Genomic DNA, 19,858 nt, shown 5'->3' with positions numbered 1-19,858 from the left:
TGGTGGCTTGTCTCACACAATGTTGTTGCTCTACAGGTGTGAACATTCCTGTACATCTTCAATAAAGCTATTATTACTGGTTGATAATTGTATTGCTAATCACAGCTCTGCCTTATATTACAACTATAAAACATCTTTTATAAACTTTTCAACCTATATACATCCATCACAATAACATTGTAATTCATATATTTTACTGTATTGATATATAATTAATTGACATACACTATAAGATATAATGTTATACATAAGATTAATGCAACTAACTGCTATTATGCATTACCCAGAAGAGACAATGAAGACCTATAACCAATAAATAATGAGAATGTGACTAGGATGTGTTTATGAATCTTAAGAGAAGCTGGGATGAACATCTCTGCTACCTGTCACTACTTACAGCAACTCAAGACCAATAACTTACAGAATCCTCCTAAGCTCTCTCATGATATCATTCATACTTCATTTTCATTACCACCATAAGTTCTGAGGCCAGGACACATTACGAAGTTTCATATAAAACATAGGTAACTTCATATACATCTGAGATATATATATATATATATATATATATATATATATATATATATATATATATATATATATATATATATATATATATATATATATATATATATATATATATATATATATATATATATATATATTTCATGTAGATCCACAATGAAAATGTGGATAAGATAAATCTTGATAAAATCACACGGGAAAAGGTAAACAACGGAGCACCTTAGCTTTCGTCTTTATTCAAGATGTCTGAAGATGTCTTGAATAAAGACGAAAGCTAAGGTGCTCCGTTGTTTCCCTTTCCATTTGTGATTTTATCTATTATATATATATATATATATATTTATTTGGCAACACTTTTGATAATGTATCATCTGGCATATAGCACAGTGCTCAACTATATCATCTGAGAACATTATGAGCAGCTTGTTTTTGGTATTCACTAGCGTGGATGGCACATGATCCCTACTAGCACGGTCCAACTTGCCTGGTCCCTACTAGCACGGTGTCCACTATCACTAGGACTCAGGCCCTGGGTGCCGAGATTTGTTCCGTCCTCGAATGTAACATCTTTGTCCTGCAGGCAACCGGTTTGTTCTGGACTGTGGTCGAGGGTCACCTAGTTGTAAGCCAATGGTTGTAGATGGCCGAGGTTGAACTGGCTCAGGCCGGGAAGGCCACAGCTGATTACTGTCTGGCTGTGAAACCCACGCTTGGCTACCATCAAAATGGCAGGGCCAGAGTTGGGTACCCTCACACCTGGGAGGGTATGGATGTTTATCTTTACGTTTGGGAGGCAGTGGCTGGCTAGTTTCAGCTTGGAAACGCTGTATATCTCTATTTTTAGTGGCGGGAGACTGAACTGATGAATCTGTGATCACTTCTGCCCTCAGTTCACTTAGGGAGCTAAAAGGTTGTGCAGAATTTGCCAATTCATTTAGAGAAGAACAAAGTTGGGATGAAAGAGGTGCAGACAGTGGTGTAGGTGAAGTGTAAGAGGAGTGGGGGGAATCTGTTGAACTTGATGAACAATTAGAGGTGTTTGGAGGGGTCTTAAATAAAACATTGCCTGATTCACTGATTGGGGAAGACAATAGAGGAGATGGAGAGGAAGATTGAGGTAAAATTGTGGCAGACAGGCCAGACATTCCTTCACTCCCTGGTGATGAGTCAAGTGAGGGTATCTCAGGAGGCCCACCCTCTAAAGTGAAGGAATCACTACTTGAAGCTAGTGTGGCATCATCATCTTCATCAGCAAATACATGAGGTGGGGGTGGAGCAACCTGTGGAAGGGGGCTGTGAACTTGGGTGTTGTCTTTTGCTGTAGAAGGCCCAGAAGTGAGAGTTGCTAGAGGGGAAGGTCCTGAAGACAAGCGTGATGCAACGGATACTTCCTCACTGGAGCAAACCGAGCATGATGTGGAGTCCATATCTAGTCGTCCACCTAACTCTGGTACATTATCAAAGCTTGCCATCAACGTCTGCGTGAGAGAATCGTCCAGGCTTACCTTGCGTCCTCCTCCACTACTAAACTCTCGACGATTACACCATCGAGATTGACGAAGAGCTCGTTGTGTTGCAGGGCTACCTCGCTCTTGGAGAAGTGGAGAATTTGGTCCTTGTGTAAGACTATCACTTCCACTTATGTCATCATCCCCTTCAAAGCTTCCAGCCAAAGGTGCTTCATTTTTAAACCTCTTGTAATTTTCTTTTTCTACCTGTGGTTGAGTTGGTGTGCTGGATCTGGGTCGTGCCCCCCCAGAGTGGGGGCTAGGGGGCTTTTGTCTTAAATCCGTGATGGATACTTTATCTACTGGCTCATCAGGTGAAGGACGCTTCAAATTGGGGTTATATAAATCTTCGTGGGTAAATGGTGGCAGCTGTGAAGTAGGTGCCTCGCCTTCTACTTCAAAACCCTGGCCATTGATATTAATACTGGGGATGTTCAAAGACGTATTATCTACCCGGATATCAGGAAGACCGGGTGTCACTGGTGGAGAAGCTGTCAAATAAAGGGATACACACAAAAGCGATAAACAACCATTCTTTCATTTATAAGTACAGTAAAGCCTCGAATAACTACAGTATGTGTCCTCCAATATTGCAGTGTAAGGTGAATCATCGTATCACGAATCATTAATTACCATTAAAATAAAGCAATAATAATGAGATGCGTTCCCAAGTGTGGCATTTTCATATCTTTTGTGTGGCTTTTTACCCTCTTTTCCCCCCAAAACAATACAATTAATGAAAATTGCAAACTATATTCTTTAAATAATGTTTCTGAATGCACCTTATACAATATGAATGAATAATAATATGGTCACACAAGAGGAGATGGGACGCCATTGTTTTCATTTGTGGTTACAGCCGGGAGTCTGGGACGATAGTTCTACATGAGAAAATGAAGAAATTAAGACCCTGGTTGTAGCTTTAGTAAAATTAATGTAAAAAAATGAATATATATGTTTTAAGTATCGTTATTTAATGTTAATAAATGGAGCAATAGAGGTAGCTAACCACTAATGGCAAAGAAAAAAAAAAAAAGAGATGGATTGGGAACACCAACATAAACGTGCGCATTTAAGGAAATCGCGTCATTTATCTTTTTAAGAATATGTACAAAAGAATCATTATTGTTTATTACTGAATATGTACAGCATTTGATTGAATTAATCTTTATAGATGCGAAATGAACACTACAATTCATTAATAATACGTAGAATATTAAAACACACAAGAGGATAGAGACGGCATTGCTGTCAGTATAATTTCAGTTATCCTCCTGAAACTGAAGAAAATAAGACCCTGGTTGTTGTTGTAGTAAAATTAATTTAACAAAATATGTATGATTTAATTAATGTTATTTAATGTACAGTAGAAGTAACCACTAATGTTGAAGAAAAAGTGAGACTGATAGTGGAGCGCCAATGTATACAGTACGTGCTCACTCAAGGAAGCATAGTCATTTATCTTAAGAATATGTACAAAAGATTCATTATTGTTTATTATTGAATATGTATTTGATTGAATTAATGTTTATATATGTGAAATGAACAATGCAATTCATTAATAATACGTAGAATATTAAAACACACAAGGAGACAAGACGGCATTGTTTTTGTGAGTGACGATGGTTCTACATAAGAAACCAAAGAAAATAAAACCCTGGTTGTAGCTGTAGTGAACTTAATTTAAAAAAACTGAATACCCTATGTGTGTTTTAAGTAATGTTATTTAATGTTAATAAATGGAACACTAGAAGTAGCTAACCGCTAATGGTAAAGAAATAAAGCGAGACGATTGGGAACGCCAACGTATGAACATTAAGTGCGTACACGTGAAAACATATTGTCATTTCTCTACATATGAATATGAATGCAACACTTATTTACTGTTCATATATGTTTTAAATCATATTTATGAATGTAAAACAAAAATTCTACACACCAATAGTGGTAAAGTCTAAAACATAAGGACAGCCAATGAATATTGTGAGTTTTTACTCAGATGACGAAGTCATCAGGTTTAACTCTGGCTGAAGCTGTAGCTTTCCATAAAGCTGTTACTGAACATGAAATTGATGTTGAAGCTGCTTATGATACTGAATTTGATGGTGTAGCTGAAGTTGATGGTTTAGGCCTTCGAATAATAGAGCTGTCAAAAGTACCTTGCAACAACCGGTCCGACTAATTACCCAAATGTACCCAAATATAGCCGCAATGAAGTCAAAAAATGGTCCTACATGAATAAATCGGACTGCTAATCACTTCTCGACTAGTGTAGCCGCAATGAAGTCAAATGATGGTCGTACGAGCGTAATTCAGGCTGTGAATCACTTCTCGATTATTATTTGGTGCCATAAAGTAAAAAAAAATTGGTAAACTTAATTTAATCTGAGTTGTGTTGGGTTAGATTAAGTTAGGTACATGCACTTGATCTATTAACTCAGATTAAATTAAGTTTACCAATTTTTTGTGACTTTGTGACACCAAATACTAGTCGAGAAGTGATTAGCAGTCCGATTTATTCATCTAGGACCATTATTTGACTTCATTCCGGCTATATTTGGGTACATTTGGGTAATTAGTCGGACCCTGCACAGCTGCTTTCTTTTCTCATTATACATCTTTATGTAGAAGTCATTTGCATTTATTTAAATTTTAATGTTTTGTTCTGTTAATGGATCTACAGTACTTCAGAAAATATGTTCATTGCTTGCTCCATATAATATCCACAGACCTCTCACCTTTTTCATATCGTTTTAACACATCTAGTTTCTTGGCTAAGCTTATACACTTACTATTAGCTTTTGAAACATCACTACCATCACTTGTTCTCTTGCTCATGTTGAATTGGGATGCAAAAATGTTGTAAGAAAGCTGAAAGTGTTTCTCCTGTTCCTGTTCCAGATGCGTGGAAACATAAGGCCCGCCAAGCTGAGACTGTTGTTTACCACTCTATTAGCAAGGCGCTCTTCATTCTTTTTTACATTTTTTTTTATATACATATCGGGATTTAGTTATTATTTATATGAAAATGCAATTTTATTTTATTATTCATTATATTTTGGTCGTAAATACGAATGAAATAAGGACGTAAATTGAATTTGGTCCTAAATTAACTAGGGTCTTAAATATGAAAAGTTGTTGGTCGAACTGTTGTTATTGGAGGCTTTACTGTACAGTACAGTATAATTATACAGTATACTGTATTATGCACACACACGTGTGCACATGAATGCATACACAAACACCCTAAATTTAAAAGTATTCCCTGAATAACTAAATTTTCTCGTTTCAAAAAATTTGAATTTGGAAAAAATAATTTGTTTCCTCTTATTCACAATACCTGTACACCACACCTTAAGTATTTACACAAACTTTTTATGTTTTGGGGTAATAAAATTGTGTCTCCAAATATTGCCACTAGTAATGTGAAGCTTTAGAGAAAAAAAAATCATTGACCTTACAAATGGTGAAATTGCCACAAAAGATTCAATTACTCATACAGGTATTTAAAAACAATATTGACATTTTTATCATTTCCATCTGAATAAAAAGGATAGAATCTTTTAAGAAAAACTTATTTGTTGCACCTTTCAGTATAGTCATCAATATCAGTCATCTCCCTTAACCTAACACTCCCACACAGTCATCATTATCAACTCCCACACAGTCATCATCACTATCAACTCCCACACAGTCATCATTATCAACTCCCACACAGTCATCATAACTATCAACTCCCACACAGTCATCATAACTATGAACTCCCACACAGTCATCATTATCAACTCCCACACAGTCATCATTATCAACTCTCACACAGTCATCATAACTCTCCCACAGTCATCATATCCTGATCATCACATCAACACTCAGTCATCGTCATCATAACTATCAACTCACACAGTCACACAACTCCCACACAGTCATCACTATCAACTCACACAGTCATCACAGTCATCACTATCAACTCTCACACAGTCATCACTATCAATCTCTCACAGTCATCATCACTATCCCCACAGTCAGTCATCATATCGTCATCACTATCAACTCCCACACAGTCATCACTATCAACTCCCCACACAGTCATCACTATCAACTCTCACACAGTCATCATCATCACACAGTCATCACATCAACTCCACACAGTCATCATCAGTCATCACTCCCACAGTCATCACTATCAACTCCACACAGTCATCACTATCAACTCCTACAGTCATCACTATCAACTCTCACACAGTCATCATTATCAACTCTCACACAGTCATCACTATCACCTCTCATCACTCTCACACAGTCATCATCCCCACACAGTCATCTCACTATCAACTCTCACTCCCACACAGTCATCATCACTATCAACTCTCACATACTCCCACACAGTCATCATCATATCAACTCTCATACTCCCACACAGTCATCATCACTATCAACTCTCACATACCCCACACAGTCATCATCACTATCAACTCTCCCATACTCCCACACAGTCATCACTATCAACTCTCACATACTCCCACACAGTCATCATCACTATCAACTCTCACATGCTCCCACAGTCATCATCACTATCAACTCTCCATACTCCCACACAGTCATCATCACTATCAACTCCCACATATCCCACACAGTCATCATCACTATCAACTCCCCACATCACACACATCACACATCACATCAGTCATCATCACTATCAACTCCCACATAGTCCCACACAGTCATCACTCATCAACTCTCACACAGTCATCATCACTATCAACTCCCCACCACACAGTCATCATCACTATCAACTCTCACATACACACTCCCACACAGTCATCATCACACACATCAACTCCCACAGTCATCATATCAACTCTCATCACTATCACTCTCCACACAGTCATCACTCATCAACCTCACACAGTCACTCCTCACACAGTCATCATCACTATCAACTCTCACATACTCACCGTCATCATCACTATCAACTCTCACATGTCATCATCACCATCAACACAGTCATCATCACTATCAACTCTCCCATACACACAGTCATCATCACTATCAGTCATCATCACTATCAACTCTCCCACACACAGTCACTCACAGTCATCATCACTATCAACTCCACATACTCCCACACAGTCATCATCACTATCAACTCTCCCATCCTGACACTCATATCATCACTATCACACTCATCATCATGCTCCACACAAACATCATCATCTATCAACTCCCCACATCTCCCACACAGTCATCATCACTATCAACTCACATAGTCCCACACAGTCATCATCACTATCAACATCACTAGTCACACAGTCCCACATCAGTCATCATCACTATCAACTCCATACTCCCACACAGTCATCATCACTATCAACTCCCCATACTCCCACACAGTCATCATCACTATCAACTCATACTCCCACACAGTCATCATCACTATCAACTCTACCCATCAGTCCACACAGTCATCATCACTATCAACTCCACATACTCCCACACAGTCATCATCACTATCAACTCCCACATAGTCCCACACAGTCATCATCACTATCGCTCACACATGGTCATCATCACTATCAACTCCCATACAGTCATTCATCACTATCAACTCCCACATACTCCCACACAGTCATCATCACTATCAACTCCCACATACTCCCACACAGTCATCATCACTATCAACTCCCACATACTCCCACACAGTCATCATCACTATCAACTCCCACATACTCCCACACAGTCATCATCACTATCAACTCCCACATAGTCCCACACAGTCATCATCACTATCAACTCCCACATAGTCCCACACAGTCATCATCACTATCAACTCCCACATACTCCCACACAGTCATCATCACTATCAACTCCCACATACTCCCACACAGTCATCATCACTATCAACTCCCACATACTCCCACACAGTCATCATCACTATCAACTCCCACATACTCCCACACAGTCATCATCACTATCAACTCCCACATACTCCCACACAGTCATCATCACTATCAACTCCCACATACTCCCACACAGTCATCATCACTATCAACTCCCACATACTCCCACACAGTCATCATCACTATCAACTCCCACATAGTCCCACACAGTCATCATCACTATCAACTCCCACATAGTCCCACACAGTCATCATCACTATCAACTCCCACATACTCCCACACAGTCATCATCACTATCAACTCCCACATAGTCCCACACAGTCATCATCACTATCAACTCCCACATACTCCCACACAGTCATCATCACTATCAACTCCCACATAGTCCCACACAGTCATCATCACTATCAACTCCCACATACTCCCACACAGTCATCAATATCATAATGTCCTTCATAATTCTGTATTTCTCTCTTATTTTAGCGTCCTGACCTTATCCTCTCCCTTGTTCCTATACTTCAACTAAATGAGGTATAAGAGGTTTGCATATATCACCTATGACTGGGGCTACAACTTTCCTACAAGATTCCATTTTACAGTGACTAGGTTTGTACTTAAGAACTTCTTTTAGCTGGTTCTTACAACACAGTGGAAATAGAGAGGATCTGCTCCTTAAGGAACAATTTCTATAGTGTTATATCTACACCTCCAAAATCTCCATTGACTGAATTCATGTACTGTAGTAATGATAGGCTCAAAATCCCAACAAACACACAAAGTGAAATCTTTAGTTCAAGAAATATAAGTGGGAATAACATTATTTTAGATAATAGAGGTACAGGTAATGGTAAAACACATATATTAATATAGTTTAACTGAGAGAATGTATAGGGTGGGTGATACATTAACATGCTCAAAAGAGTAAGCACAAGAGTGGGGTGTGCAGGAAGTGGGACACCCAAGCTCACCATTGTCTCGTGATGATGGCTCCATCATCTCTCTCTGGCCACGGAAAGTGAAGTTGGAGGGAAGTGATGACATCTTATTCAATGGCTTATGGAAGTACTTACTGCAGTTGAATTTGGCTTTGACGGTCTCATTCACATCCTGAAATATACTTATATCCATTAGTCACAACATTCGTGGGCAATATTTGAAAAACAAAAGAATACAAAAAAATGCATATTTCAGCAATAAGCTTTACCCTGTACACACAAGATAAGGTCCTCTTGCCATCAACAAAGGCAGCAGCTCCCTACACTTCCTCCAGTCACTTCTGACTTACAACTGAACTAGCTTCAGCACCACCTCCAGGGCTGATCATGTCACCCGGGTAGCAGAACTCAACAATACAGTCAAGGAATATATCCCCAGTGTTCAGTCTCTCCAGCCTTGCTAATGCCACATGCTTATCCGTGCATGCAGAACACTTAAAATTAACAACACCCTGCAGTCGACCACAGTATTTACACCACTGCACCTATTGTATACCCACCTCCCACACTCACTGCACATTACTGAGTTGCTGCCAACACCTTTCTTAAATACAGCATGTAGCCATTTTCCACTTTCCACCTACACCAATAATCATTATGGTATCTTTGTGTTTTCCACATTCACTCTCATACCCTGTAACTCCATTTCTTTCATATTTTCCTTTACCATATCTGTTATCAGCACTAAATTGTCAGCATACAACAACTCAAGGATAGATCAGTTCTAAAATCCCATGATAGTGTCTCTATCACATGATAAACAAAATGGGCTTCAGCCAGACCCTTGATAGATCCCTACTTTCACCTCAAATTCCTCACAAATTTACTCTCCCAGTGGTTCTTGAGACCTCATACATCTCCCAGTGGTTCTTGAGACCTCATACATCTCCCAGTGGTTCTTGAGACCTCATACATTTTTTTCATTGCCCATTACACTACGTGAAGTTAAAGAAGGTATCAGTACAGAACTTTGAAAGAGTTAACTTTTTGGAAAAAGAGCTGTAAACTCTTGGAATAACATGCCAGAGAATGTAGTGAAAACACCAAGTGTGAGCTCATGCAAGTCCAGACTTGACAACAGTGGAACATGTTCAGGTAGTATTGCTAACAGTGCCAGCTGGGTAGTAAGCTAACAAGTGACAAAGAGGATAAAGCAGCTAAGACCTATATATATTAGTGACTACCTCGATGAACAATATATGCTCTTGGGGTCATGGACTGTTTGGCAATAGGGATTATTTCATCACTTCCTTAGTGGTGACTTTACCAATTAAAGCTCACATGTGCAACCATCCACGCTATTAGCTATGTATCAATTCCAGCCTCTAATGTCAAGGATTAACATGAGATGCCAAACTGCAGACTTGGCTGTTGTTTGAGTAACCTAATCCAGGCTCCTTTTATATAAAGGGATTTTAGATAAATATCCTATTCCTTCACTTGTCTGCATTTCATTAAGGTTTTATATGTCACACTGTCTAACAATACCTTCTCACAAATCCCTTACCTTTGCAGTCTGTTGTGCTAACTTTTGGTTTGCAATGTTCTCCTGCATCTCGGCCATTTCTTCCTCCTCTTGTGCTAGCTGCCTCTCAATCTCCACTTCTAAGTCATATTCATCCTCCATCTGCAGTAAGTGTGAGAGTCTTAGCATACAGAAGAAGAAAATGATAGTGAGAGCTGTTTAGTTCAGGGTGCACAGTGCAGAGTGTGAAGCAGCAGAGTGCATGGTGGTGCAAACAGTTAACCCACACGCCAATGGCTGCTCTGCCCTCTGTGGGTCATAGCTAGTTATGAAATCTGCTGTTTCCAGTAAGCAACACTGACTACTGTACATTTCCATCTGCTTCCTGGAGCAAAAAGAGACTATGCCTGAGAGCGTATCAAGTGAGCACTCTTATGGCTATTTTAATCCCTGTAATCTACCAGCCTGGATATATTCTCTATCCATTGTTGTAAATGTTAATGCCTAATAAAGAATTTTAATCTAACCAACATTATAAACTGCTTAGTGTGAATCCCAAACACTGCTTCAAGTATCATACAATACACTTTTCTGATGGCAAACCACTGCTCTCAGATAAATCTTCATGGAGTTGAGCTGAGCTTCAAAGGGCCATTAATGCCACTAAATAACAGTAACCAGTTTACAGTATCAGAGGATGAATACATTTCATTATTATCGCAAAACAAAAAACTCTGTCTTCCTTTACTTCACTGTTCTGAAAGATTTTAAAGTAATATTAAGAGCAGTATCTTACATGCTTATTACAACAAAATGTTACTACTGTTAAAGCTTGTTTAACTTTAAATGTTGTATTATTGAAGAAACATGAAATGCAGGTTGTGTTATATGTATCATCATTCTCATGAAAAAAATTAATATTAAAATAGGTATTAGGGTAATGAAAAAACATTTTCAAACACACAATAACACAACTGCCATTGAACCAAGGAACATTTGGCCATGGCTCATTGTCTTATGTGAAGAGGAAGTAAAATTCCAAAATGAAATATCTTAAAAAAACAAAAAAAAACAAAAGTGCTCAAGGAGAAGAGCACAAAAATAATTGCAACTTGGGGAAACAAAATTACCCAAACATGTGGCATAATGAGCAATGACCCACAACTCTCAAGGTCCTATGGGTTGATAAACATTCCTCTTATTGTTCTGTATCAAAATGCTACTGGGTAAATCTTAAATGTATGCAAATCATAAATTTTTTTAAACATTTGTTAGTTCAATTCACCACAAGAATATTAATCTAGAAAGATTAATGATATAAATCTTTAATGACAGAAAATTGGAATTAATAGACTACAGCATACTGAAAATGTTGCCAATGAACAATGTCAATAGAGTAGAGTGCTGTGTGGACTCATGGCGGGCAGTTCTACACTGTTCACTCTCAGTGCTCAAAAGTACTTCACCAGAACAGACAGATTAACACTGGCACACTATGCTAACTACTCAAGTTCCTAATATTCTCTCTAAGAATTGTTCTGCAAATGCTTCATAAAATAATACAGCAATATGAGTTTACTAATGCACAGAACTATAAAACACATGATCCCTCGTCAAACTACAACAAACAGGCGACGTGATGTTCGCTGTATGGAACCGTTGCTCATCTTGCCTGCCACCCGCCAAGAAAACACACCGCAAATCTACTCAGGAAACAAGGGCGGACACAAAGACCAATCAGAAATAACTCAATCTAAAGAACACAATAGCTGTATGATTTAGTAGGAAATTATAATGTCATCTAATGTGCACAGTTGTCAAACCCTCACTAATCTGTGCTAGTCAATGCCACACACTCCATGTTGGACTAGAGGAGGGAGTGTTATGAAGAGGTCATACTAGTGCTCCAATCTCATTCTTAGGAGTTTACTATTGTTGTTTGCTGCAGGTAAGTCATATACAAAACTGGGATATGTACTTAAAGCTTCATGGACAAAAAAAAAAATTCTAATGTATTTTACTGTTATTTGTGCAAGACAAAATTTTATACATAACTGGTTGGCAATTCTTAAAAGAAAGGCAAAAAAGGCCAAAATATATGTGAAATACATCATTCTGAATTATGTCCAAAAACTAATTGGTCAAGTGTGGCAAAGACGACACTTGCTTAAAACAGTTTTAAATACATTGTTTACTAAAATATTATCACTGGGAAAAAGAGATCATGGACTGGAGCACGAGGAAGAATGACCCTGTGAAGTATGTTAAGAGTCTGAGGACAAAAGGATGGGTGGGGGAAGGGGCAAACACGTGCACCAGATTAGTGAGGGCGATCAGCCGGTTTGTCTTTACCCTGAGCAGCCGAGCAAACTCCGCCTCCTCTTCCTCCTGAAATCAGAATGTTTGGAAAAAATCAAGACATGGCATATATGCCGCATAGTGCAGTGGCCCTGGCGACCGTCATCACCGCGGGTTGGGGCACTACGCCTACACACATGCACATGCGCAATCACATGCCTCCTCACCTGCATGTGTACCCTCAATACATATTTAATCAGACTATCATACAGTTACAACCTACCTTTGTCACATATACACAACAGTGATCCACATACAAATCCTTCACTTCCAAATACAAATAAATCATTATAGTACCTGTACATCATTATACATATTGGTAAATGCTGACAAGCTCAGGTATACAAGCATCCTCACTCAGTCACATGCAAATATTCTTGAAGATACACTTTTCAAGAACTTCAGTCAGCAATCATCAGTTAGCAGGTATCAATTGGTGCTGGTGCTTTGCAGGTCATCTTATAGTGTCACTGCCTATTTCACTAAATCAGTGCACACTGAACCAAGTTAGTAAAAAAATAATAAAAAATAAAAGAAAGGTAAAATATTCTATCATACACATATATATATACATATATATATATATATATATATATATATATATATATATATATATATATATATATATATATATATATATATATATATATATATATATATATATATATATATATATATATATATATATATATACAGGTATATATAAGAACCTCCATACTTTCATACACACAATCATTATAGTATGCACATTTTATATAATGAAATTTACAGAAGGCTATAATGTAATAAAGGACAAGAATAATACAAAGTCTAAGGCCAATACCAGATAAAACATGAGTGCAAATTGTAGGTTTGCAAACCAGTAAGTTTTACTGTTGTTTTTAATCTTTTAATACAGACAAGAACAACCTAAGAGCTACTGACTATTTACCCTGATGTTGTTATGTGGTACTGAGGGGCGACTATATCCTGTCTCTACTGAGAAAACACACTATATCACTGATGAGGTGGAGGGCTGAGTGACCAGCACAAAAACAGTGTTAGTTAGCTTATTTTACAAGGTTTAAGAGACAGGCACTGCAGCAAAGCCCTCAAGAATTATTAGACAAAATTTTCCAGTGGAGGAGAGAGAAGTTACACTCAAGGCATCAGAAGGAATTTTTGGTTAAGGGCGAAAAATCTTGTGTTTGGTGGAAGTAGAATGTAAAGTAAAAAATATAATTCAGTGTTTTATGTAATGAATTTGATGACGGGACTTCATATGAGCTAGAGGGTAGCGTGTTGTGTGGGTTGGTGGGTGTGACTGTGTGGGTTGGTGGGTGTGACTGTGTGGGTTGGTGGGTGTGACTGTGTGGGTTGGTGAGTGTGACTGTGTGGATTGGTGGGTGTGACTGTGTGGATTGGTGGGTGTGACTGTGTGGGTTGGTGGGTGTGACTGTGTGGGTTGGTGGGTGTGACTGTGTGGGTTGGTGGGTGTGACTATGTGTGGGATGGTAGGCAGGAACTGACATGGGCTGGTGGGCATGGGCAGGACTATATATGGGGTAGTGGGTAAAATTTTGTGTGGGTTAATGAACAGGACTTTATATGGAGTGGTAGGCAGGACTTTGTGTCAGTTAATGAGCTATAGTTTGTGTTGAGACAGGACTTTGTGGTGGTATAGTTAGTAAAAGTTGTATCACTATAGTAATGTCATTACACAGAAGCGAAAAGACCATCCCTGTATGGTTCTTGCTGTAAGGCTTATGGTCACACTCTCTATGCTATGTTTATTTTAAATTTAATTACTATGGAAAACCTTTGAAGATTAATATGCAGATAAAACTCCTTCAGTACTTTCAGCATCAGAATGGGTAAAATGCTTTGTTGTAATCTACAAAAAAAGTCACACAAAAATATTAATGCATTTCTTCGGACAGACTATTCACTCAAAGTTTCAATTGGTAGTCACCGAGATCAGTTGTAATGGCTGAAGAGTGGTGTTGCTGTGTTCAGAAGGGAAATTCTTGTGTGATGTGATGCAAGATTTACAGATGTGGTGCAATATTTACAGCTGTTTTACAGGGCTAGCACACCTATGTACCACTTGAGCCCGTGCCTTGAAGTGAAACTCGAAGAAACTGGGTAGCAGAGTTACAGTAGATAACCTGTCTGTTCACCTTAGTCTTCGATTTTGATTCAATAATGATAATATCACATGCATTATGTTTATGAGTTGGGGGATACCAGTACATCCTCTATCAGTTGTTATACAATCAACCACAGGAAAGGCACAAATCAGGAAATACCTGTCTGCAGGCCAATATCTTGTGCCAAATTTTCTGATACTGCATAAAGTCTCCTTTTTGAGCTTGGTTTTTAGGTACTAAAATAATTAACATTAGTTACTACTGTACAGGCTGACTTGTTCCAAACTTTCCACATACCTTCGCAAGCGGTTCTTTTTATTTTTAATTTGATAAATGTGAGATCAAGCTACTTATGTTGCAAAGTGCAAGAAGTGTTCTTTCTACAGATTCCAACAATTATTCTTCACTACTGGTACACTAGTATGATTTTTTCCACAATTTCAACAGTTCAAAACCATCATCATCACAGCTATTAAATTTGTTCTAGATATTCTTAACGGGAATGTTTCTTTATGGTACCTGTTCTTTTTGCCTCCAAAGATATTGAGTCCTCCTGGGTTTCCTCTTCTTCAAAATCTTTATTTCTGTCAGAGTTTCTGTTCAATCTTTTGGATGGAAAAATTTCTTCTTCACACTTTCCTTCATCCATACTGCTGTTCTGTCTCTCAGTTTGCCCATCCCACATATGTCTGTTGCTAATTTCTCCATCCTTAGATTGTTTGAAGGTGCCTTTTCCCTTACTAATGTCTTCAATTACTGGTCCTTGTTCTAAGCTTTCTGCATCTTGCAATTTTTGTTTTTGGTGAAATTTTCCTCTTGGGCGAGCATTAAATTTACCGTAGATATATTTCCACCATCGTGACTTCAAGCTTTGAAACATCAAATGAACTGAGAACCTTGTGATTTTGTTCTGTTCATCTTTATCACTTGTTTCATCTGCTTGTGTTACTACTTCACATTCTTTATTCTCGTCAACAACAAAGGACACTTTTGATATTGTCTTCTTTCTAACAACTTCATCACACTCATCATTTCCCTTACCCAGAAACTTTACCCATAGTATGGGTGAGTGAGAGTCTTCAGAGTGTCCTAAATCCTCTATTTTATTTGAATTTATTTCTAAATCAGATTCTTTTATATCAAGTTCCCTAAAATTTTCTACACTAGACTCCAGACAATTGGAGAAACTTAAGCTTTCACTTGACACACTAAATTTTCCAAGTACATGTTTCTCTCCACATTCTGTATCAGAAAATATTGTTTTTTCTGAGACAACTCCACACTGAATTCCATTAAATGTGTTGGGCTCATCGATAGTGCAAGAGCTATTGGATCTTTTTAAACATTTTGAATTAACCGTATCAAAATGCATGTTCAACTTCCTACAAACATTTGGATTTTGCTCTATGGTAACAATGCAATCACTGTCCATATTCTCTTTATTTGGTTGATGAACAGATTTGCTCTTTTCAATGGAAGAGTCACTAAATTGTTTTTCCAAATGACTATTATCAAAATATCCCCTGTTCTCTTCAAACCTTTCTTCAATGTTCTCATTATCAGAAGAGTCCAAAAGCTTGCTGCCTATATCCAAACTAAGATTATCATCTGTACTAGAATTCATTAAATCATCAGCAGAGTTGGAAGATACATCTAAGGAGTCATCTGAAGTTGTTGTATCATCAGTCTTGCATGTGCCATCTTTACCCTTAGCATCTGGTGGCTAATGACCAGACAAAGAGGAGTCAGGCACCATTTTGTAAAAGAAAGATTCAATAGAAAATACAGCCAAGAGTAATAAATGAGAAAAGGGAATAAGATCTTTGCTTCAGTAAGTTGGAAATATTGCAGAAATAAAATAGCATAACAATATGAACAAGTTGGAAATACTTGTAAGTTAAAAGTGAAAAATAGTGCAGACTAAGAAAAAAGGACAAGAATTGTGAAGAGCTGTTACAACTGTGTACAGCTTTTTAGAATAATAAAAGTAATATTATAGCTTACAATACTAATGAATGTAGCAACCTGGCTGAGAATATAGTCCTTAAGGGACTTACATGCAAAAAAAAAAAGCAGAGTAATAGTATATCCTTGAATAAAGTTTCCGAGACAAGAAATTTCACTTGATCTTATACGCTGCATGCAAAAAAATCCTGGCATGTGTCACAACAACACCAAGATATATAAAATCATAAGAATATAAGACCTTCCTTTTGAGGTATGGTATACATAATCCATGGTAAAAATGGCCGAGTTCCCCCTAAAGAAAAAGATTCGTCTCGAATGAGAGCCAGCGGCAGTGAGGGGTGTAGTGACTATGCTAAAGTAAGCCATACATACCAGTTTGTGACTCTCCTCCAGGTGCTTCATGAGTACAGCCACCACCACATTGACTAACACAAACTGTGCCATCAATACAAACACAACGAAGAAGATAGGAGCCACAAAAGGGTAGAGGCAGCAGTTCTTGACACAATCTGGCCTGCTGTCACACTTGTCCCGAAGTGTGTCCTGTAAATAATACAATTGTACCTGGACTCACTCTGTACACAAGCAGTTAATACATCAATAAACATAAATTAAAATGTCAATTACAATATCTATCTTTCTATGAGCCTTACTCCCTTCCCTACTACAGGAGCTGTAAAAGATGCAGCAATTACACTAATAAAATTTTTCAAACAGTAGCCTCGGGTTATTTCGCAGCTTTATAGAGATTTTCTTATTTAGCGGCTATGTAAATTACAGTACTACCAATTTCCTATACTGTATACTGTACTGCGAGAAAAGCCAGACTGGAAGCAGTTTAAATCAACCGCTGTGCCAACAAAACTCCTGCGCACACACATTTCCCCAGTTACACTCACAGTGTCACTCATTCAGTGCTCACTCAACGTCAAGGACACTTCCTCTTACTCCCGTAATTCTTCTCGAGTTTACCACATGCACAACTTACCAAGACATCTAAATGCTCAGCAGCTGCTTCTCCTTCCAGTTCAAGAGAGAAAAAGAAAGAGAAAGACATTGATTTAGAAGAGAAAGTTTAAATTTTGGACAAACTTGACCGAGAAGTGCGTCAGTTATGGCACACTGAAAGAGTGTAAATGAAAGAATTATTCACAGCATCAGACTGAAGGTTGACAAGATTTGTGCAACATATACACTGCCATCCATATCTATGACCATCCAGCATTAAAGACTGTCACTGTACCAAGAAATGAAGATGCTTTGAAAATTTGGGTAGTGAGCACATGACACAAAGCTGCACGAAGTAGTTTAATGTTTCAGTATTACGCAATGGAAATTTAAGCTCGGCAGCTCGAGAAAGAGATGTCCGCAAATTCACAGCAAGCTAAGACTGGCTTCACACCTTCATGAAATGTGCCGAGCTATGTTGCATGACTTTCTATGGGAAGGTTGCATCATATGAGACAGCTGCAAGGTGAAGGGAGAATAGACAAAATAATAGAGCAGGTTGCAAGAAACCCCGAAATATATATATCTAGTTTAGTTAATTCAAGTGTCCAGGAAACACAAATAATCTTTGGTTTATTTGTCTGAGTGTGCCAGAAATTCTTTATCTAATCTTTATTTACAGTACAGGTAGTCCTCGACTTACGACCCACTCGACATACGACCACCTGGACATACGACCGCCTCAGTCGTACCAAAAAATTTTAAAATTACATACATATTTTCCAGTACCGAAACGTTTCCGTCCCGTACGAGAGCGTGGCATGGGCTGGGCCACCTCGTGGTGCACAGCGTCCATGCCATAGCACACTCAGTTGGTGTTTGGCCGCCGTTGTTGTCGGTAGTGATTGCGCTGTGTACTGACAATTTTTTCAATATTTTCGGTTCTAATTCCCTTTAAAATGAGTGGCAAGCGTAAAAGTGAGAGTTCTGGTGGTGCTCAGAAGTAACAAATGGGAGAGGCACTTGCTACTATTAATAAGGGGATGCAAATGCTTGATGAAATGGATCAAACTGATGAGCGTTTTGCAAAAGTTGACAGAATGATCCAAGATGCACTTGCTGATTACAGGGAGATTTACAATGAAAAGAAAAGGCAAATTGTGCAGTCTAAATTGGACATCTATTTTAAGAAGTTCCCCACTGCTGTCTCCTCACACCCCACCAGTGCTGTCTCTTCACGCCCTAAAGATGACCCAATACTTTCAACAAGCAAGTATGTTGACATGTCTGAAGAAAGCGACATTGATGACCCACTCAGCCCTGTCTCCTCCTCTGCTTCATCCAATTAATGTAGTCTCCATGTTTAATTAAAAAATTATTGAGGCCCCGTGTGCATTCAGCTGACTACATTACCGATCGGTAACGTTCCCTAGTCCCATGCAGTAGGTCGAGGGTTCGAGTCCTGGCTGGTGAGGTAGTTGATTATATGTTCAAAGTCCGCCTGTTATATGGACTAAAAATGAAGTATATATATATATATATATATATATATATATATATATATATATATATATATATATATATATATATATATATATATATATATATATATATATATATATATATATACAGTATATATATACATACAGTATCCTGGTACCACAGGGCAGTGTATTGGGCCCGCTGTTGTTTGTTTGTTTTATAAATGACATGCCTGACGTTGTGCACTCCTCCATACAAATGTTTGTCGATGACGCCAAGTTATTTGGGGAAATCAAGAACCAAGCGGACTGTGAAGAGCTGCAGAGGGACCTCTGTGGGCTCCAAGAATGGTTGAAGAAATGGCTGCTGAGATTCAATGTCACGAAGTGTAAGAGGATGCACCTGGGGCGTACCAACGGTAAGGAGGCGTATCATATGTCACAACGGGATGAAGAAACTGCACTACAACTACTCCTTGACTTACGACGGCGGTTGGGACCAAAATCCAGATCATAAGTCGAAAATGCGAAGATAATACAATAAAACCCCGCTTTACGCCGCTTCATCATTACGCTGCACCCCG

The 19,858-nt window shown here is 38.3% G+C and overlaps 1 protein-coding gene across 6 annotated transcripts in view; it reads right to left on the bottom strand.

Annotated features, from left to right (window-relative positions):
* Positions 1-813: 813 nt before the first annotated feature.
* Positions 814-19,858, bottom strand: part of LOC121878323 (voltage-dependent T-type calcium channel subunit alpha-1G-like) — a 170,252-nt gene continuing 151,207 nt past the window's right edge. For 5 of the 6 annotated variants that reach the window (XM_042384452.1, XM_042384447.1, XM_042384449.1 and 2 more), the window contains 5 exons: positions 17,218-17,388; positions 12,743-12,778; positions 10,433-10,552; positions 8,899-9,037; positions 814-2,524 (listed from right to left, as the gene is read on the bottom strand). In XM_042384452.1, the coding sequence (XP_042240386.1) occupies positions 1,041-2,524; positions 8,899-9,037; positions 10,433-10,552; positions 12,743-12,778; positions 17,218-17,388 (1,950 nt within the window). In that variant the 3' untranslated portion in view covers positions 814-1,040. The remainder of the gene's footprint in view (positions 2,525-8,898; positions 9,038-10,432; positions 10,553-12,742; positions 12,779-17,217; positions 17,389-19,858) is intronic. The other variant, XM_042384448.1, reaches the window with a different exon arrangement.

This window comes from Homarus americanus, unplaced genomic scaffold (genome assembly GCF_018991925.1).
Source record: "Homarus americanus isolate GMGI-L3 unplaced genomic scaffold, GMGI_Hamer_2.0 scaffold41027, whole genome shotgun sequence".
Classification (NCBI taxonomy): Eukaryota; Metazoa; Arthropoda; class Malacostraca; order Decapoda; family Nephropidae; genus Homarus; species Homarus americanus.
This window is presented reverse-complemented; position numbering and strand designations above follow the sequence as displayed.